General features: G+C 46.0%; 2 protein-coding genes across 5 annotated transcripts in view; both read right to left on the bottom strand.

The window, feature by feature from the left end:
• Window positions 1-74: 74 nt before the first annotated feature.
• On the bottom strand, window positions 75-9,863 carry SIRT5 (sirtuin 5). 2 transcript variants are annotated; one of them, XM_059851698.1, is made up of 9 exons: window positions 9,843-9,863; window positions 9,169-9,307; window positions 6,964-7,097; window positions 5,229-5,454; window positions 3,736-3,823; window positions 3,297-3,350; window positions 2,018-2,141; window positions 635-750; window positions 75-281 (listed from the first exon to the last, which is right to left on the bottom strand). In XM_059851698.1, exons 2-9 carry the CDS (start codon window positions 9,281-9,283, stop codon window positions 206-208), a joined length of 933 nt encoding a protein of 310 aa, XP_059707681.1. In that variant the 5' UTR covers window positions 9,284-9,307; window positions 9,843-9,863; the 3' UTR covers window positions 75-205. The 2 variants fall into 2 exon arrangements, with proteins under 2 accessions (XP_059707681.1, XP_059707670.1); XM_059851687.1 differs by lacking the exon at window positions 9,843-9,863 and adding an exon at window positions 9,549-9,724.
• A 2,716-nt stretch (window positions 9,864-12,579) lies between these two features.
• KIF13A (kinesin family member 13A) overlaps window positions 12,580-17,553 on the bottom strand; it is a 104,499-nt gene continuing 99,525 nt past the window's right edge. For all 3 annotated transcript variants that reach the window (XM_059851622.1, XM_059851604.1, XM_059851613.1), the window contains 2 exons: window positions 14,724-15,822; window positions 12,580-13,863 (listed from right to left, as the gene is read on the bottom strand). In XM_059851622.1, coding sequence (XP_059707605.1) covers window positions 13,577-13,863; window positions 14,724-15,822 — 1,386 coding nt within the window. In that variant the 3' untranslated portion in view covers window positions 12,580-13,576. The remainder of the gene's footprint in view (window positions 13,864-14,723; window positions 15,823-17,553) is intronic.

The raw sequence follows: 17,553 nt of genomic DNA, 5'->3' as shown, positions 1-17,553 counted from the left end.
CGGGAAATGCCGAACACCGGGACGCCCGCCCAGCCCCGCCCCGCCCCGCGGGATGCGCGCACAGACACAGCACATCGGAGGTGGCCCCGCCGCCCCGCCTTTATTGCCGTGGGGACGAGTCCCGCCGCCGCCTCCGGCCCGCCCGCCCCGCGCTGCGTCCCGCCGGCCCGGGCCGCTCCCGGCACTCCGGGGGTGATCCCAGGGCTCAGGAGATGATCTCTGTCTCGTGTCGCGCCAGCGCCGGCGGCAGCGTGGTCCCGCAGGGGCCCGGGAAGTGGAACCTGGAAGGAAGCAGCAGGTTTAGGGCGCGGGCAGGCACCAGCGCATCCCGCGGCTTTACCCGGCGAGTCTGGCAGGGGGACGGGAAGGAGGGAGGAAACAGGAGGAAAGAGAGGTTTAGGCCTTGTGGAGCATAGGGACAGACTTCAGCCTCACCCTTTAAATAATACGGTTTGTGTCTTCAGTGAAAATTCCACTATGGAAGAATTCTTTTCTTACTTATTAACAGAAGCTTAATATTTCATAAGGCCGGGGGGAAAACTTGACCGTATTTGTCTAAACCCAGCGTTTCGGCAGCTGGACCAAAGCAGGGCAGGAAGGAGGAGACTGAAGGCTGTTGCCTCAGCAGCGTTACCTGAACCTGTTGGTGGCAGGAGTGGTTTCCATGTTGAACTCCGCGACTGGGACTCCTCTGGCCGAGACCTGCGGGGCGAACATGGCCGCAGGATACACCACGGACGAGGTCCCGACCTGCAGGCAGTGGGACAGGAGTCACAAGAATGTAGGACAGCACTCAGACCAGACCAACCCAGCCCTGAGGTGAGGGCCATTCCCACAACTGCACGGGCACTGAAGCCTAGGAGATGCCTACAGAAATGAAACCGAATTAGTGTCTGACTAGTGTCACTGCAGATGTAGCTATTTAACTTAGCACAGCAATCAGGAATTGTTTCTCTGATGCAGCCCAAAGAAACCCATTTTTAAGTGTAGATGGAAAAAAAATCCCAGAAACAAAATGGCACACTTTGTCTTCCAGGAAAAATAAAAACCCAACAAAACGCTCCATCTGTTACTTTAGATGATCCTGTAAATGGAAGACGACAGTCTAAGCAAGTGTTTTGGTTAGGGATCTGGAACCTACGTGGCATGTAAACCACCTTGCAAAAAAGCAGCACATTATAACTTACTTCCTTTTCAAACTGTACAAAAAAATTGTATTTTTTACTATTTGAGAAATTAAAACGATAGAATGGTTTAGATTGGAAGAGACCTTAAAAAAGATCATCTTGTTCCAGCTCCTCTGCCATGGGTAGGGACACCTTCTACTAGCTCAGGTTGCTCAGAGGCCTATCACACCTGGCCTTGAATGCTTCCAGGGATGGGGCACCCACAGCTTCTCTGGGCAACCTGCTCCAGTGCCTCACCACCCTCACAGTAAAGAATTTCTTCCTGTATGTAATCTAAAGCCACTCTCTTTCAGTTAATAGCCATCACCCCTTGTTCCTGATGAAGAATCCCCCTCTGGCCTCCTTGCAGGTCTCTTTCAGTACTGGAAGGCTGCTCTAAGGTCTCTCAAGAGCCTTCCCTTCTCCTGGCTGAACAGCCCCACTCTCTCAGCCTCCCTTCACAGGGAAGGTGCTCCAGTGCCCTTATCAACACTGTGGCTCTCCTCTGGACTTGCTCCAACAGTTCCATGTCCTTATGCTGGGGGCACCAGAACTGTCCACAGTATTCCAGGTGGGGTCTCACCAGAGCAAAGTAGAGGGGAATAAAATTCAACAGCCAAACAGCATTGTCTAATCTCTAACCCCTGTGTATCTGTTGACTTCTGAGTAGGCTGTGTACATTTTCAAACTGAAAGGTCTTTTAATGTTTTGCACTGGACACCCGAGAGTCCCTCTGGGGCTTTTAGTTCCCTCAGGGAAGCATGGCTGCATCTGCTTCACCCAGGAGTTGCCACATCCCTAGTGTGGCCTCCCTGCTGGTTCAGAGGACAGGTAAGGAAAGCGCCACTCACAACTAAGCAGAGGTCACAAATATCCAGCTCCTTCTCCACTGCCGTGAGCACGCTGGGATCCAGGGCTTCGCCAAACCACACCACGTGGGGCCGCAGGAGCCCGTTGCAGCCGTCCTCCTCACACCTGCTCAGGCACCACAAAGGGACAGGTCAGCAGCACTTCAGGCTGCAGAGCGGCAAAGAAGCTCATTCTCACTGGGCAGGTCTTACCTGCCATCATCCTCTCTCCTCCTTCACAGCCCTCCCCACACCCTCCTCTACCACATGCTGGACAGAAGGCAGCTCATTCCATGCTACGCACGTGCTGCATGATCCCAAGGAAGGGGATGCTGAACAGATGTTCAGCACAGATACCTAATTGTGTCTTCCCCTTACTCAGATCCTGAAATACATGAGAGTTAAAACAGCCTCCATCAGCTTTAACAAACTGGCTGACAGGGTTTTAAGGAAAAAATGACCCAAAAGGCAGAAGCATTGTGTTAGCCTCTTTTTCCTTAGGAATCAGATGAAAAATGTGGTGGCTTTTTCCATTTGCAACTAGCTAAGGCAAAGCTTCAGGCAGTGTAAAAAAGCATTGTGGCACATTCTGTGCCTGTGAGGGGACCCCACCACAGTAATCTAGAAAAACAGTAGGTGACACCTCCAAAGTAACAAAACATTTACTGCTGTAGCACTACTTTCTTGCTGCAATTCTCCTACTACCTCACTTAGTACAAACCCCAGGAATTTGGCCACGTTTCATCTTGGTGCTGAAGTACGCAAAGGTGGGATGCCTTTAGCACCATGGTAACTTCTACACACTCCTTTGTCTGATGCCTCTGTAACTTTAGACTCAATTTCCTGGGGCAAAGTTCCAGAGTTGTTGTCATCTTATTGCAGGGGTTCCATACTGTTACCTCCCATCGCAAAAGTTTCACACCTTCTTGGTGTTTCCCGTGGGCTACTCCTCAGAGCACTGACTCTTTCGTCTTCACAAAGCAGCCAACTGACTCCAGTTCCCTTCTCAACACGCCAACCCACTCTTTTATAGCACTCTTCTTCTCGTGGGTTACAGCTGTGGCCTGTTAAAGGCAGGCCTGTTCCTAATCTTTGATAATTGGCCCAGCTGCAACTCCTTAGGGGTAGCATTATTTTTTACACTATATTTTCTTATATCCTATCCCTCTACACAAAGTTCTTTGTCTCCTGTGGAATGTCCTTCCAAAACAACATGAACAGTAACATGAAGCTTTGAAAAAGCATGAAGCGGTAACAGCCCAACAAAGTGGTCCATACGTACTGAGGAAGGTCTTCAACTGGAATGGCAGCATCTTCTGTGTCAGGATCTGGAGCCCTGTAGTTACAAAATGGAAATACATGTCCAGCTGTACAAAAAGGTACTTTATATATTAATAAAAACTTAACATTCTCTAAAAACCTTCATATTCTCTAAAGCACACCCTCCAATCAAAGAATCTGCAACTTCAGCCAACTTGAACACCTACTACAATCCTAAAATACCATACATGAAGCAGGCAGGAATTTGTCCAGATTTATCCTGAAGCTGAGCAATGTAATAAGCTGGCCGAGACTGTCAAAGGCACAACAACTATTTATGTAACTATCTAAAGGTCTGGTGAAATGTAAAGGTAAAAAAATCCTAAACAATCATTGAGTATATGCCTGGCCCACTCCCTTGCTCACTTCCTTTTTTAATGGTGAAAGAAAGAATGAATTACCCCTTCCCAGCCAACGCGGGGCAGATTGGGCTCTTGTAATTCGCAGCTACGTTTCCACAGCTGGTGCACCGAGTTTTAAATAAGCTACCTGGAACACATGAAGAGGAAACATCGGGGATGAAGCAATGGCTCTGAGGTGTGGCTGTGCAAGCAAGTGGATGTGTTTATCCTGGGCAGCTTTTATTTACAGACCTTGAAGGCTGTGCCTTGCAGGTAACTTACTACAGGAACGCAACAGCAAAGACAGTCCCACTGTGCCACCTTGTTCTGCTTCAGCACATGAGTAATACACAGTCCCAAAACATATTTTGCAGGAAAACCATAATTTAAAATATCACTGACGGAGATGATTTCTGTTTATTGCTTTTCCTCTTACATGAGAAACATTTTCTTTAAAAAAAAAAATGCTGGTCAACACCATTTTGTTTGATGCATAACTCCACCCCCAAAACTTCTATAGCATTACAAACATGCTGTCGAGATGTGCAGTATAGCCAAGAGCTAAAAATTCTGTCCATTTTGTAAGGAATACAAATAACCAAAATTAAACTGTTGCCAAGGCTTCATCATTGGGTCCATAACTGCATAACAGCTAGCACAGGTTTCAGGTTTCCTGTGTCCAAAGCACAAAAGTGGTGGTGGGAAATCCCATTTGCACCTTTAGTGATACTTGAGTTAAAAAGTATCACAGTGCTGGAGGAGCGGGGTGGGTCATTGTCCTGGGAGACTTCGACCCTGCGGCAGGGCCTGAGGAGCGGAGAAATGAGTGAGGTCACCTCCAGGGATGGAGAAGGGCTTCCACACCCTCTTTCTCTCCACACCTGTACATTTCCTCAGATCTCAAACCCCTGCTGACCCCCAGGGTGCTGCACCTGCCATGTGCTCCTCTGGCACTTTGTGGGAGTAAGGAATGCCACTGACTACAGGGAAGAGAGGGGGAGGGCCACTGGCTGCAGGAAAGAAAGGTAAGGGAATCTCAATTGTTTCCAGTCCCTTTGTCCTCCTGTAGCCAAGAAGTGCACAAGTGAGAACAGGACAGAGGGAAAGCACCAGGGCTGGTGAGGCCAGGCTTGCCAATACACCCTTTATTAGCAGCAGTCTGACACCACCCCTACCACACAATGGAATCCTTGAGGATTCTTTTCCCCTTTTCTAAGTGAAATCATTCAGGTGTGACAGTAACATGAATTCAAGTGGATCTGTGGAAAACTGTGCAAGCAAGAAAGGAGAACCATTTCCTGTGTACTGTCAGAATCCACAAAAAACAGAAACATGAGATTCTGTGATCCTAAATGTGAGGAATAAAGAGAGACTACGAAGTACCTGCAACAACTTCCAAAAGAGAACAAGGTGTTATTGTAAATAACTTTATGCAAATTATTGTAATTTTAGAGACAAAAATCTTTGCTCTCTGTACTTATCCCGCTTTCCCTTCTTCCCGCTCCCCACCCCAGGTTTCCTAGTGTGTGGCAGACATGTGAGCCAACTCTTACCGTGGATTTCTAAGAGGTGCTTGGTGCCTGCCTTCCTGTGCAGCTCATCAATGTTCTGAGTGATGACCACAACGCTCCTTCCTTGCTTGCTGAGACGCTTCTCGCACTCTGCAATGGCAATGTGGGCTGGATTGGGATGTTTGCTCAGCATCACTTCCCGCCGGTAGTGGTAGAATTCCCACACGCGGGAAGGGTTTCGTGCAAAAGCCCCTGGAGTAGCCAGCTCCTGCAAAAGATTTAACAGGTCATCCTACAACAAAAGAATCCCTTCCCCAGATGAAGCCTGCAGCATCTCTGCCATTTATACCGCTCCATTTATATATCTCTGCATTTATACTGCCTGCATCACTAGGTCATCAAAAGCAGATTCTCTACAACCAAATGCAGTTGATAAGAATATTGTTCCACAACCCTTACAAGGGTGACAAGTCAAAGTGTCAGATCAAAAGCGGAAATAACATACAGAAATGGTGTCGTACATGTGTTTACACTACACTCCAACCGTACTCTGCTGCCCTACCAAATTATTAGGAGCTTAGCACAAAGCAAGATGAAATACTCCAATGCACACCTTTTTTTTGGCACCCACAACTCTCTTTTCCATGACAGTCATAAATAAAACTCAGCATCATGTGAATGTATTTCCTTTGCTAGAAATTTATTTTCTGCTTTAAGTGTAACACAAGCCAAATTACACCCATTGTCAAAACCAAAGTCTAATGTCTTGTATTTTGTATGCAGGTAAAATTGAAGCTGCTTTTCACACTAACTTTAATCTTGCTTTCTCTTTCTCAAAAAGGAGGTGCAGGTCAGTCCAGCACCTCAGTGCACAATTCTGTTGACACAGAAACTGAATGCAAGTTTCTGATGCAGCAGGACCAAACATTTATACACACACATGCTTTATTTCAATTGATGGTCACTGAAAGCAAAAAACTCATCTTTAGAGTCAAACCAGTTTCAAAAATTCATGTCTCTGACACTTTTTAAGCTTCATCAGATCTTTCAGGAATGCTGTAATTAAAAACCACCAAGAAAGCAGGTGTGATTACAGCATTTGGGGTGGCAGGTACTGACAGCAGAACAGATGCTGAAACACCTGCAGCACCAGCAGGATGAGACTCATAAGGCCCCCACAGAGCTCACATTGTTGATGCTTTCAGCTGTACTCCCAGTGTCTGCTCCCACCTCCTCTCCCACCCCTGTGGCTCCCAGTGCTGGCAAGATCATTCCAGCAAGAGAAACAGCCTGTGGGAGAATTAAAGAACCTGCCCCAAAATAAAACAAGTCCTAAAGAATTTTTAAAGGGTGTTATGAGACACCAATATTAAAAGAAAACAACCAGTCTCTATCGTCAGTTCTTCCTTTGGTATTTTGGTTTGTTTTAAACACTAAAGAGTGTAAACCAGGAAAGGCCTCACACAGCAGGAAAACAGTGAGGGTGTCAAAAGATGAGCAAACAGCTGAACTGCAGGAAAACAAGGATGGTAGAAAGACCCAGAGCTGCGCACAAGAATGTTGTTTTTCCCAAGCAACGGATAAACTAAAGGACAGAAGCAGATCCCCAAGGGCACGGAGAAGAGCTGCGGAGGCAGCTGCAGGGAGAGCTGTGTCCCTGCTGCATTGCCATGGGAGAACTTCCACCCTCTTCCTCCAACTGTTCCTGATGCTCCATGCTCACCTGTGTGACGGACAGAGAGGCACAGCTGCGCAGGCACAGGCCGCCAGTACCTACCTGGGCTTGCCACTTTCTCCAGAAGCCTCCAGCCCCTCTGAAGGTGGGGACGCCGCTCTCGGCACTGACCCCGGCTCCGGTGATGATGGCAATGTGCTTGGCCTTGGCAAACACCTCTCGGAAATCAGCCATGTCTGTGCCAGGGCAGAAAACAAGGAGCTGTTCAGGCACTCACACCCTCACCTCAGAGGCCACACTTATGCATCCAGAAATGGCTTCCAAACACACTTCCCATGACTTTAACTTCAGAACACCTACTGGCTCCTGAGCTTCTGTATGTTGGAATTTAAAGGGCAGTTCCTGGAGATCCTCAAAATATGTGTCTGAGCAGGCTCACTAGGGCAAAATGTGCTAAACATGATTATAATCAATACTGGAAAGGCAGAGCCTTTAACTAAAACCCCTACACTGGATGCTACCCCAATAACAACTGTTGGCACCACCACCCAGGAACAGTTTGCTTCCTAATTGTTACTTAAGATCCTGAGATGAAAAAAAATACGTTTGTTTTGTTGTTGTTTTTGTTTGAAGATTTTTCCCCACAAAGTATCCCCTTCAAAATTAAGGTAATTTGGGAAAATGCGCTTTCTTTTGAGGCATTTTTCCTGTTTTCCAGGTTTGCAACTCACATTTTATATTTTTTAATGTGTTATTTACCACCATTCTTCACTGCATAGTAGTTTGGAAAAAAGATGGAAAATTTCCTTTGCCTTTTTATGTGAGTCAAGACAAGATTAAACAGGAACAGGTTAGCTATAGACAGACAAAAATAATATCTCTTGCAGTTTACCTCAGATATGACTTTTAAAGCAACACAGGTTAGAATCACAAAATGGCTGAGGTTGGTAACAGACCTCTGGAGATTGTCTTGTTCAACCCCCTCTGCTTAAGCAGGGTAAGTCAAAACAGACTGCCCTGGACAGTGTCCTGTGGGGTAGCTTTTGATATCTCCATGGATAGAGACTCCATAACCTTCCTGCACAGTTCAATCCATTGTTTGACCACCCTCACAGCTGACAAACACCATGAGGTGTTTTTGGGCATTGAGAAGATGCCCTGGAGCCTTCATTGCCACAAAGGCGCATCATTGGCTAACGTGGTGCCCACCAGATCCCCAGGGACACTCCTGCTCAGCTGGTCACCCCAGCCTGTCCTAGTGCCTGGGGCTATTTATTCCCAGGGGCAGGACCCTCTGGAGTATCAACCACTCTTCCCAGCTTTGTATTCTATGGAAACTTGCCAAGGATACACTCTGGTCCATTGTCCAGGTCATTAAAGAAGGTGTTAAACAACACTGGCCTCAGTACAGGCTCCTACAATATCCCATGAGTGAGAAGGCTCCAGGTGAGCTTTGAGCTGCTCACCACAACCCTAATCCTCACAATTTACCAGGTGGTCTTTCAAATAAAAAACCAAAACTACTCCCTCCCCACAACACACACACAAAAGCCCACCCAAAGTCAGGGAAGTTCCTGTAGCGAGAAAGAGCCACTGGAGAGGTCCCAAGACCCACAGCACAGAGCCACAGGACTAGGCAGAGACTCTGATGCCCCACCTGCTGCTGCAAACCAAACCTCACAAGCCCTGAACATGTAAACCTCAGGCCAAAAGCCCTCCCAGCCAGGTCTCTGGCAGCAGCCAAATGCTGATGCTCAAGGCAACAGAAAAAGCAAGTTTGCCTCAGCTGCCCGACATTAGGGGGTCGCTATAGTACCCGTGTACAGTTTTCAAGTTAAGGCACATTCTCAAATTGAAAAACAAAACCAAAATACCCTCAAACAAGTGAAAAGAGGTCAGCCTTTACTGCTAGCCTGAACAGGGCTCCTGGGGTTACCCAGCTCCTGAACTGTTAGAAATGCTCAAGGCCCAGTCTTGCACAAAGAAATGAGGAATTAGTTTTATTACTCATTAGCATTATGAAAGGGAAATGCAATTAACCAGTGCATACTTATGTGCATAAACTATAAACATTAAAAACGTGTTTATGTTGTAACCATGCTGACTGCAAGGGTTTTTGGAACTCTACAGAATACAGACACAGAAAGGTAATTTTACTATTCTGGGGGACAAATAAAGCAACCTCACACTGTTTTAAACATTTTTAATTAAGCCATGGATTTCACCTAGCACACAAAACCTTCTAGCACTTCAAATCCACCTTAAAAACCTGTCCGGGGTGCTAAAGCAAACAAATACACGTCTTACTTGAACTGGGACGGGCCATTTCCAAGCAAAACTTCTGTTTAGTTGAGGACGAGGCCTTAAGTCCGCAATGCACTTGGGAAACCAACCTTCTAGCGGCAGATTGAAAGAGACACATCAGGATCCCTCGGAAGTGTTTCACCTGGGGAGAAATAAATCAAATATCAGCGGCCCAGCCAGGATGCGCATTTTCTGCCCGCTTCCTGTGAGGGGCTCTCCCTAAAGAAGCCGGTGCGAGCGGTCCTCACGGCTTCCTCCTGCACCTGCAGAACACGGAATCATCCCCGACCCGAGACCCTGGGGCCGGGATCACCGCTTTTGTTCAGAACCGGGGAGATCAGCCCCGCTCCAGAGTTTGCGCTTTCGGCCGACACTCAACTTACGCGACGCTTCCGAACTGCGCTCTTAACCCGAGGCAGCTCCCAGGACCCGCCTGCCCGCTGGCATTTTAAGAAGAAGGGGGAAAAGCAAGGGACGGAGGCTGCGAGCCTACGTGCCTCTGCCGGCCCGCAGAAGGGCGAAGGGGACAGCGCGGACGGGCGGAGCCTCGGCGAGGGGGAGGCGGCGACCGCCGGGCCCTCAGGCCGGGGCTCCGCCCGCCCCCCCGCCCTCGCGGCTGCCGGGCCCTCACGCCAGACCCGGGGCCGCGAGTTCGCGGCCCGCCCGCTGCGACTCACCGCGGGCGGCGGCGGGCGAGGCTGAGGCCGAGCCGTGCGGTGCCTCACGTCCCGCCCCGCGCTGCGCCGCTCCGCCCTCCCGCGGGGAAGGGGCCGCGGGGTTAAGGCGGCACGGATGCGTGGATGGATGCACTGGAGGCAGCCGCGAGCCGCTTCCCGGCGCTGCGCTGTCCCTGCGCCGTGCTGGAGCGCGCACGTATCAGCTGGAATGAGGCAATGAGACGCAAGTAGGTCAGGAAAGCTGGATGGCTTTCCAGCGTCATCCCTCTCTGCGGTCCACCCTCGGGTGTTCGCAGTTTACGCGTTCACGGATGAAAACTCCGCTGCACTTGGACGGCATACTTTTTTTTTTTTTTTTAAATGATAAAAGCTGTTTTTAGCATGCTTTGCTGCATAAAGAAGGCAGCGCCTGGTCTCATCCAGCCGCCTCCTCTCCAGCCTTTCCCAACAACTTAAGTCATTAAGGTCCCTTTCAGTCAGAGATTTTGACACATTTTCCCCCCTCCCTTTGGATTCCGTAAATTACCGGCTAAGCAGATGAAGAGGCCCCCAAAACATGTACCCAAAGAGGGCTGAGAAGCAAGTTCCACCGTGCTCTTTCAAGTCCACCAGCAGCCTGTCCAGCCCCGGGGGCAGCTCCTGTCTCCCACTCCAGTAGGCACAGACGAGTTACCTGAGCGAGTTCACCTGAGGGCAGGGGAGGGAACAGCCAGAGCTGCTCCCAGGGGCTGGCAGCCGACCTTTCCCTCTTTACACTGCTCCATGGCACTTGTTATTGTTTACAGAGTACCAGCACTTCGCACTCTGCCTCCAGCTGCAAACTCGAAGGAAGTCTTTGGTGGGGCAATGTTGTTGTTAGTCAGTGGTGCCGACTAAACGCTTGTGCTGGTGCTTGCTGGGCTGTCACAGCTGTTCCCTGAGCGCTCCGTGTCTCCATAAAGGCAAGCGTGCTCGAAAAAACAGCACATCCTACACTCAGAAAACAAGGTGAATGCCAGCGTGATCTTACTTAGCATTCTAATGACCCTGATATCAAAATCCATTAATTCTGTGCAGACTGGGAAAACAAACAGGATGGCAGGTTTCTTGAATGAGGGATTGGCTCTGCATAACATTATTCAGTATCATGATTGGTGTTTGGTTTTCTTAAATTGAGATCTTGCTACAGACTGTACACTATGCTTACTAGGCAGCTGCTAGTAAAAATTAAAAAGCGCAACTGCGAATTGCTTATTTTTCTATCACCACAATTTTCTTTTACTTTGAATCCAAAGTTCAAGACAGCAAATTCCTAGTCTAACATTGCTAACAGGAAAAAAAAAAAGGTTCTGTTTATGCATTAGAGTTTGGAGGAGCACATCAACCAAAGAGCTTTCATCTTCCTATCAAATCATTGCACCCGTTAGCTGTGCTCCTTCTAACTTTACATCAGCCCAGGGCAGGGCATGTTAATGTGCAAGGTTTGCAAAAGTACAGGTCTTTTAATAACAACAGAACTCACAATGGCATAGGTTATGTGAAATGGGCACAGAAGGACAAAAGGTTGGCTTCCTTTGGTCTCTTTAGTATATACAGATTGCCTACTCCAAGAGCACAATTATCCCAGTGTTTCTGAAGCAATCAATCATGCATTCTGTATTCTCAGTGGTCTGAAACAATGTAGAGCCCAGCTGATGCTGGCTGATGCTAACCTGGTGTAACTACTGAATGTGTGCCATAAGAAAATGGCCGCATTTATCTCCAAAATTGTTTGTACTGGTCCTGGACAAATATGTTAATGCCAATGTGTAAGCAAACTTCCTAAAATGTTTTTAAAAAGTTTAAAGTGACATCTAAACTTAACTTCAAGACACTGGGGTGTTTGGCATTGATACCTGGCAGGGTTCCACAATCATCTGTGTGAAATAAAAGAATTCTGCATAAAATCTTTTTCTATTACAGTAGTTTCCTCCAGCAGCAGTGTCATTAATGCAGTGGGAGCAACTCACTGTGGACACCAGAAGCATGAACTGTTCTACAAGGTACATATTTCAAAATCAATTGACACTTAAGAATCCTGTCTTAGAAGGGACAAAAGCCATGGCAAGGGCAAGTGCACTGCACTTCACAGCCCTTCCTTTCACTGCCTCCTCCAGCACATTGCCCTCCCAGCTGCCAGCAGCTGAGGCCTTTATATATTTAGCAATGATCCACTCTTGTCTGTCTTCCAGGAATTTGTCCCATTTCCCCTTGACCCACAGGATTCTGCTCTCTGGCAGGAGCTTCCTGGCTTTGCTCCCTCTTCTCAGAGGGATGGGGAAAGCAGAAGGTGAAGAATGTGTATCCACAGGGGCTGCTATTCTCCTCTGAGGCTCAGTGGTAAGATGGGTTCATACCATGTAGTCGTGCACTCCAACCACACTATCCTTCAGCATTTTTACCAAGTCCTTTGCATCTGAGCAGCACCAGCTAGAAACAGCTCCCTCTTTGAGCATAAAGCCTAATTGCACCAAACACAAGGAAAACGTTTTTTTTTTAAATCCCACGTAAACAGTCTGTATTCTAACACACAACAGGTCTGCACCAATTAAATACAGTATGGCAGTATATAAATTACAGTTCTTTACAGTAAATAGTAAAATACGAGAGTCCGCTTACTGTACACAACAATCAAAGAAAGAACAGCAGCTTTTCAGTAAGGTCCCAGGTATCTCAATCATTCACTTGCTAAGGAACAAAGAAAAGATACAGCAGGCCATTCACTTCACTCATTTTTTACCATGTTGCTTTACAAATATCCAGAACGCTTGTACAGGCATCTACAGTATCTACATGTGGAACAACCTTCTTAGGAATTCATGAGCACCAGACATAAATCCCTCCATCATTCCCATTATTAAAATAAACTTTACAGATTAAAATTACTTTAGCAGGTTCTATTTCATCTTGATAATAAACCAGCAAGTAACAAGTGCAAAGTTTGCAGTCATGATCCATTTACTGCTTCTTTATTTCCCATTTCTCCCCACCCCACACCCAAAAAACCCAAAACCCCCTAAAAAAACCCAGAATGTTGTCCTCTCACACCCTTGCAGTAATACTGTATCTGCAGTCAAACTGCCCGGCTGGCTTTTGCTAGCATGTGAAATGCCAGACTCATAGCTTCAGGCATCGTCAGTCATTCCCATGCCAAGTCAGCACAGTGGCAGGCCTCAAGGAAGACAAAACATATGAAGCAGTTGAATATTTCAGTGTGCTTAAACATGGAAGGCTGCACGGTGCCCAGTGACTGAAAGGAACATGGCACCAAGTTACCAGTTAAAACATTTACAATAGAAAGATATAAACAGCAAATATGTCAGTCTAAAACAAGTTCTTTGGTAATTAAGAACAGCGGTTGGGTTTTTTTAAAGAATATGGATTCACATCCTGGTTTTTCCTCAATAAAATATCTTTTGTTGTTTAAAATATATCTCCCAAGTTGTTGCGTAACAAATAGTCCAGTACCTCAGTTATCTACAATCAGCTTTAACTGTGTTTTAGTGTGCAGCCGTATCTGCCCACTGGCAGACAAACTATAGATACACATTCATATATATATAATATATATATTATTTATAAAAAATTAGAGCATTAAGTCAAGGACTCTAAAGAATACACATTCCATATGGACAGGTTAAAATGTACAATAGCTTCAAAAATCCGTAGAGTTTTCTACACAGTGATGCGTGTAGTAAGTGCAAAAATACTGCGGTTTAGTTAATCCAAGATTTCCTGTTTTCCTGTTTCCTAGAAAAAGCAGAAGCCGCTGCATCTCCTGAATGGCAGAGGAAGTCTCCTCCTGTCTTGGGAGTGGCTGATGAGCCTTGAAGCACAGAACTCTTCCGTTTCTCTGAAGTGGAAGATGCCTGAGACCGGGAAGTGCTACTCCATTTCCTTGCGGGAGCTGGTGCTTTGCTGAGGCGCCCGGGACGAACGAAAACACCATGCCGTGGTTTGCAGTGGAAGTACTCTCTGCCTTTCACAATTCCATCGTGCTTCCCTTCAACGGAAAGAAATGCACAAGATTAAATGCTGGTGCTGCCATTAGCACATACAATTGAGGCACTGAAGTGTGAATAGCTTGGTTATCTGTCAAATAGTCAAGATTGTTCCTGCTGAGTGACAGAGCCAGTTGCTTGCCATACACTAGGGAGAACAAAACTTGGAAAGCAGGGCTTAAAATGTGACCAAAAAGATGATTTTAGAAAATGTTGCTTTGTTAACTGACAGTTTAAAAAGCATGTGTTCATTTTGCAAAATAAAGTGTGCTCAAAACCAATTGCTTGCAAAGCTTAAAATTTAGCTGGAGACAAACTTCTGGCTTAAGTGATGTTACCTATTAAACTACTAAAAACATTTTTTTAAATGACCTGCAGCATTTCTATAGAAGTTTCTTAACACTTGCAGAGCACTGATTTTTTGTGACCCCTCTGAAGTTACAGAAAACCTGTGCTCTGGAATTCATCTTTCCCCACTGGAAAACAACAATAAATCTCTAAAAGTCACTGACAGCAAACCTATCTGACAAGTGATGCACACTGTTAATACTGTTCAGGAATGTGTACACACTGATTTAAAAATAATGTGCCAACTTAAGGTTTTGCTTGTTTCTCTGACCTATGAAAACAGATGGGTACCAACAGGGAATTACCACAACATGCAAAAGCAGGGCTTTCAGACAGTTAAAAGTGGATTAGAGCATCCCTATAACCAGAAAGCTGATAATTGGGTGTATTAAATACCAAGCTTCATGAAACTGGAGGTACTTCCCAGGACTGAACTGGACGGAATGATTGTACTGTGGCTTTAAAAATTGGTCACACTAGCTGCATAGATAACCCAGAACACATTTAGTCTTACCCAGCTGAACATTGAGTTCAACTCCAACCCAGATTCCAGCTGAAAAATCCACCGTTCCAACGTATCTCACCGTGCCCATCTTATTACTTCCAACACAAACTTGCTCGCCCACGGCCACCCAGCTCGGCAAGACGTGGGCTGGATCTGCAGAAGCACCTTCTTCACAGTCAGAACCATCCAAGTGGTCCTTCGGAATAAAATCGTCCATGGAAGTGTCCGGATAAGTCTCAGGCTCTGAAGTGTCTTTCACCAGTCCAGAACAACAAGGGCTTTCCTCAGCATCTGCAAGCCAGCTGTCACCTGCTGCTGCTGCAGAGCTCTGCTGGCCTGTGCATGGGCTCTGCCCCTTGCCAGGGCCTCGGGGTGACTCCGAGGCACTCGCTCCGTTAGAGGACAGAAGGGAACACGACTGTGGAGCTGTTGAATGGTCAAAGTCCTTCCCATCTTCAACGCCCATGAACTCAGTAAAGGAGTGATCTTCCAGAATGTCTGTCGTGTGCTCAACTGTCACCTCGTGTGCTGAAAATTCGATGGTCTTTTTCCCATCCAAGGAACTTAGAGCTGAGAGGGACCCAGCTCTGGGTAACTGCTGAGAGTCTCTGTCAGTGGCACTGAATGACAGTGGTACTTGCTCTGTTAAGGCACTGTTTTCTTTCAGTGGTATCACAGGTAACTTCTCTCTTGCTAATTCCTTTTCTGACTCTCGACATTCCTTGTTTAAGGAAGATCTTAAATCATGTGCAAGGGATGATCCCAAGGGATCAGCAGAGTCCAGCTCCTTGGAGTGACTGGCTAGCTGGTCTGTGCTATCACTACAGGGAACAAGCATGTCAGACAGGGTGGCATTAGAGGCACTGTGGGAAAAGTAGCCACTAGTGATGCTGCTAGTGGTGGGGCTGCGGGACACCTCTTTCTCAAGAACACGTGAGCTCATGAAGTCTGATTTAGAGGAAAACCACTCCCTGTTCTCCAGGCTAGCATTGTAAATACTGAAGTCAGCAAACTCCTCTGGTACATAAGGCCGGAAATTTTGAAAACTTTGTGGACTTATCAGTTTCTTATTAATGGCCTCCAACTCACTGTCTTCCTCTTCAGAGTCCTGCAAATGAGAAGAGGAATTAGGATTAGGAACCTGTGACAGTGAGGTTTCCAAAATAAACTAACCCTCCTTGATTTTTTTACTTTCTGAGCATGGAGAAATATGCACCTTTAATAGTCTTTATTCTGAAGAATGGAAGACACCATTGAAAAGAGCTGCTGGGAACGTATCCTATCTACACTGAGCTATTCAATTTTTAGAAAATAAATTCTAAACAGTTCAGAAAATATAAACCAATAAAAGGAATGTTACATATTTTCATACACAAACTTTTTTCCCCATTATTTAGACTAATTAAATCTATTGAAGATATTTTATAGAGTAAATTCATTAGCTAAGAAGATAAACATAAATATGAATGGTAAAGGCCTTAAAGAGTCCCTGCTGCAATACAGGTTATTGAAAACTGTGCGATTACTAAAAACTTTGTACAGGGGGATCTTCTATTATGCTGATATCAGCGAGGCTAAATAATTTTGCTTACCCCTGGCTATCACATCTGAATATGTTCAGGATATTTGAATAAACAAACAAAAAGATCAAATACTACAGCAAATCTTCAAGGAAGCATTTGTATACAGACATGTACATGTTTGGAGGGAAATAAGTGACACTAATCACCCTAGCAGTATTTGGAGGTGCCTCCCTGAATTTCCCCTTGGTGATGTGTGGGGATGCACCATGACCAGACCACATATGTGGCTTTCACAGAGTCCATCTGAAGCTGAAGACTTCAGTCTGTAAAGATGAATCTGAGAAAGACTCTAGCAACATGGTAGGGCTGCTCCCCCAAAATATAATACTGCAGGCAGGACTCTACATGGATGCTTTTTTAAGTACCTTCCTTCATTATATACATATATGTCTTCATTTACACATATATATGCAGGTATAAACATAGGTATATGTATATACACACATATATAGTAAAAATGATTAGTTTACAGGAAATTTCTACTGGAAATAATTGTATTTTATGAAAAATGAAAACTGCTGAAGTCCTTTAAATAAACTGTAGCACCCATTGTTTCTCAGTTCCTTTATCTGCATCAAAGATTTCAAATTCTGATCAAGGCAGATCCTGTGTGATACCTGAGGTCCCTGGATGCTTTCAGACACCTGCTGTGATTCACCAATGTAAAAGGAAAAGCAGAACAATTAACCAGATGACCACAGAGTACCAACACATTAGTTTAAACATCCTCTTGAAAATGTTTCCTCACTTCAAAGTAGCCAAGACTGCTCAAATAACTTGGTATAACAAAACTTCCAATGCCCAGACAGGAAACAGATTTGCTCTGTTTGCCCATGTCAGAATAATCACGGAATTGTTTGGATTGGAAGGCACCTCTTGAGGTCATTTAGCCCAATCTCCCTCTGCTCAAGCTTGGTCAGCCAGAGCAGGTTGTCCAAGACAGTGTCCAGTTGGGTGGGTTTTGAGATCTCTACAACCTTCCTGCACAACTCATTCCAGTGTTTGACCCCCCTCACAGTAGACAAAGTGTTTTCTTGTTCCATCTTGTGGTCAGATGGAATCTCATGTGTTTTGATTTGCCTCATGTCCTGTCACTGGACACTACTGAGAAGAGTCTGCCTTGGCTCATCAGGTATATTATATTGATAAGATGTCCCTGTGACTGGTCTCCTTAAGGCTGAACAGCTCCAGATATTCCAGGCTCTCCCCATTTGTCAGACAGCCCTCATCTGTAACAGGGTCTCAGGTCCATTCTT

This window comes from Haemorhous mexicanus, chromosome 1 (assembly GCF_027477595.1).
Source record: "Haemorhous mexicanus isolate bHaeMex1 chromosome 1, bHaeMex1.pri, whole genome shotgun sequence".
Lineage (NCBI taxonomy): Eukaryota > Metazoa > Chordata > Aves > Passeriformes > Fringillidae > Haemorhous > Haemorhous mexicanus.
The sequence above is the reverse complement of the archived record's forward strand: the minus strand, read 5'-3'. Positions and strand labels throughout refer to the sequence as shown.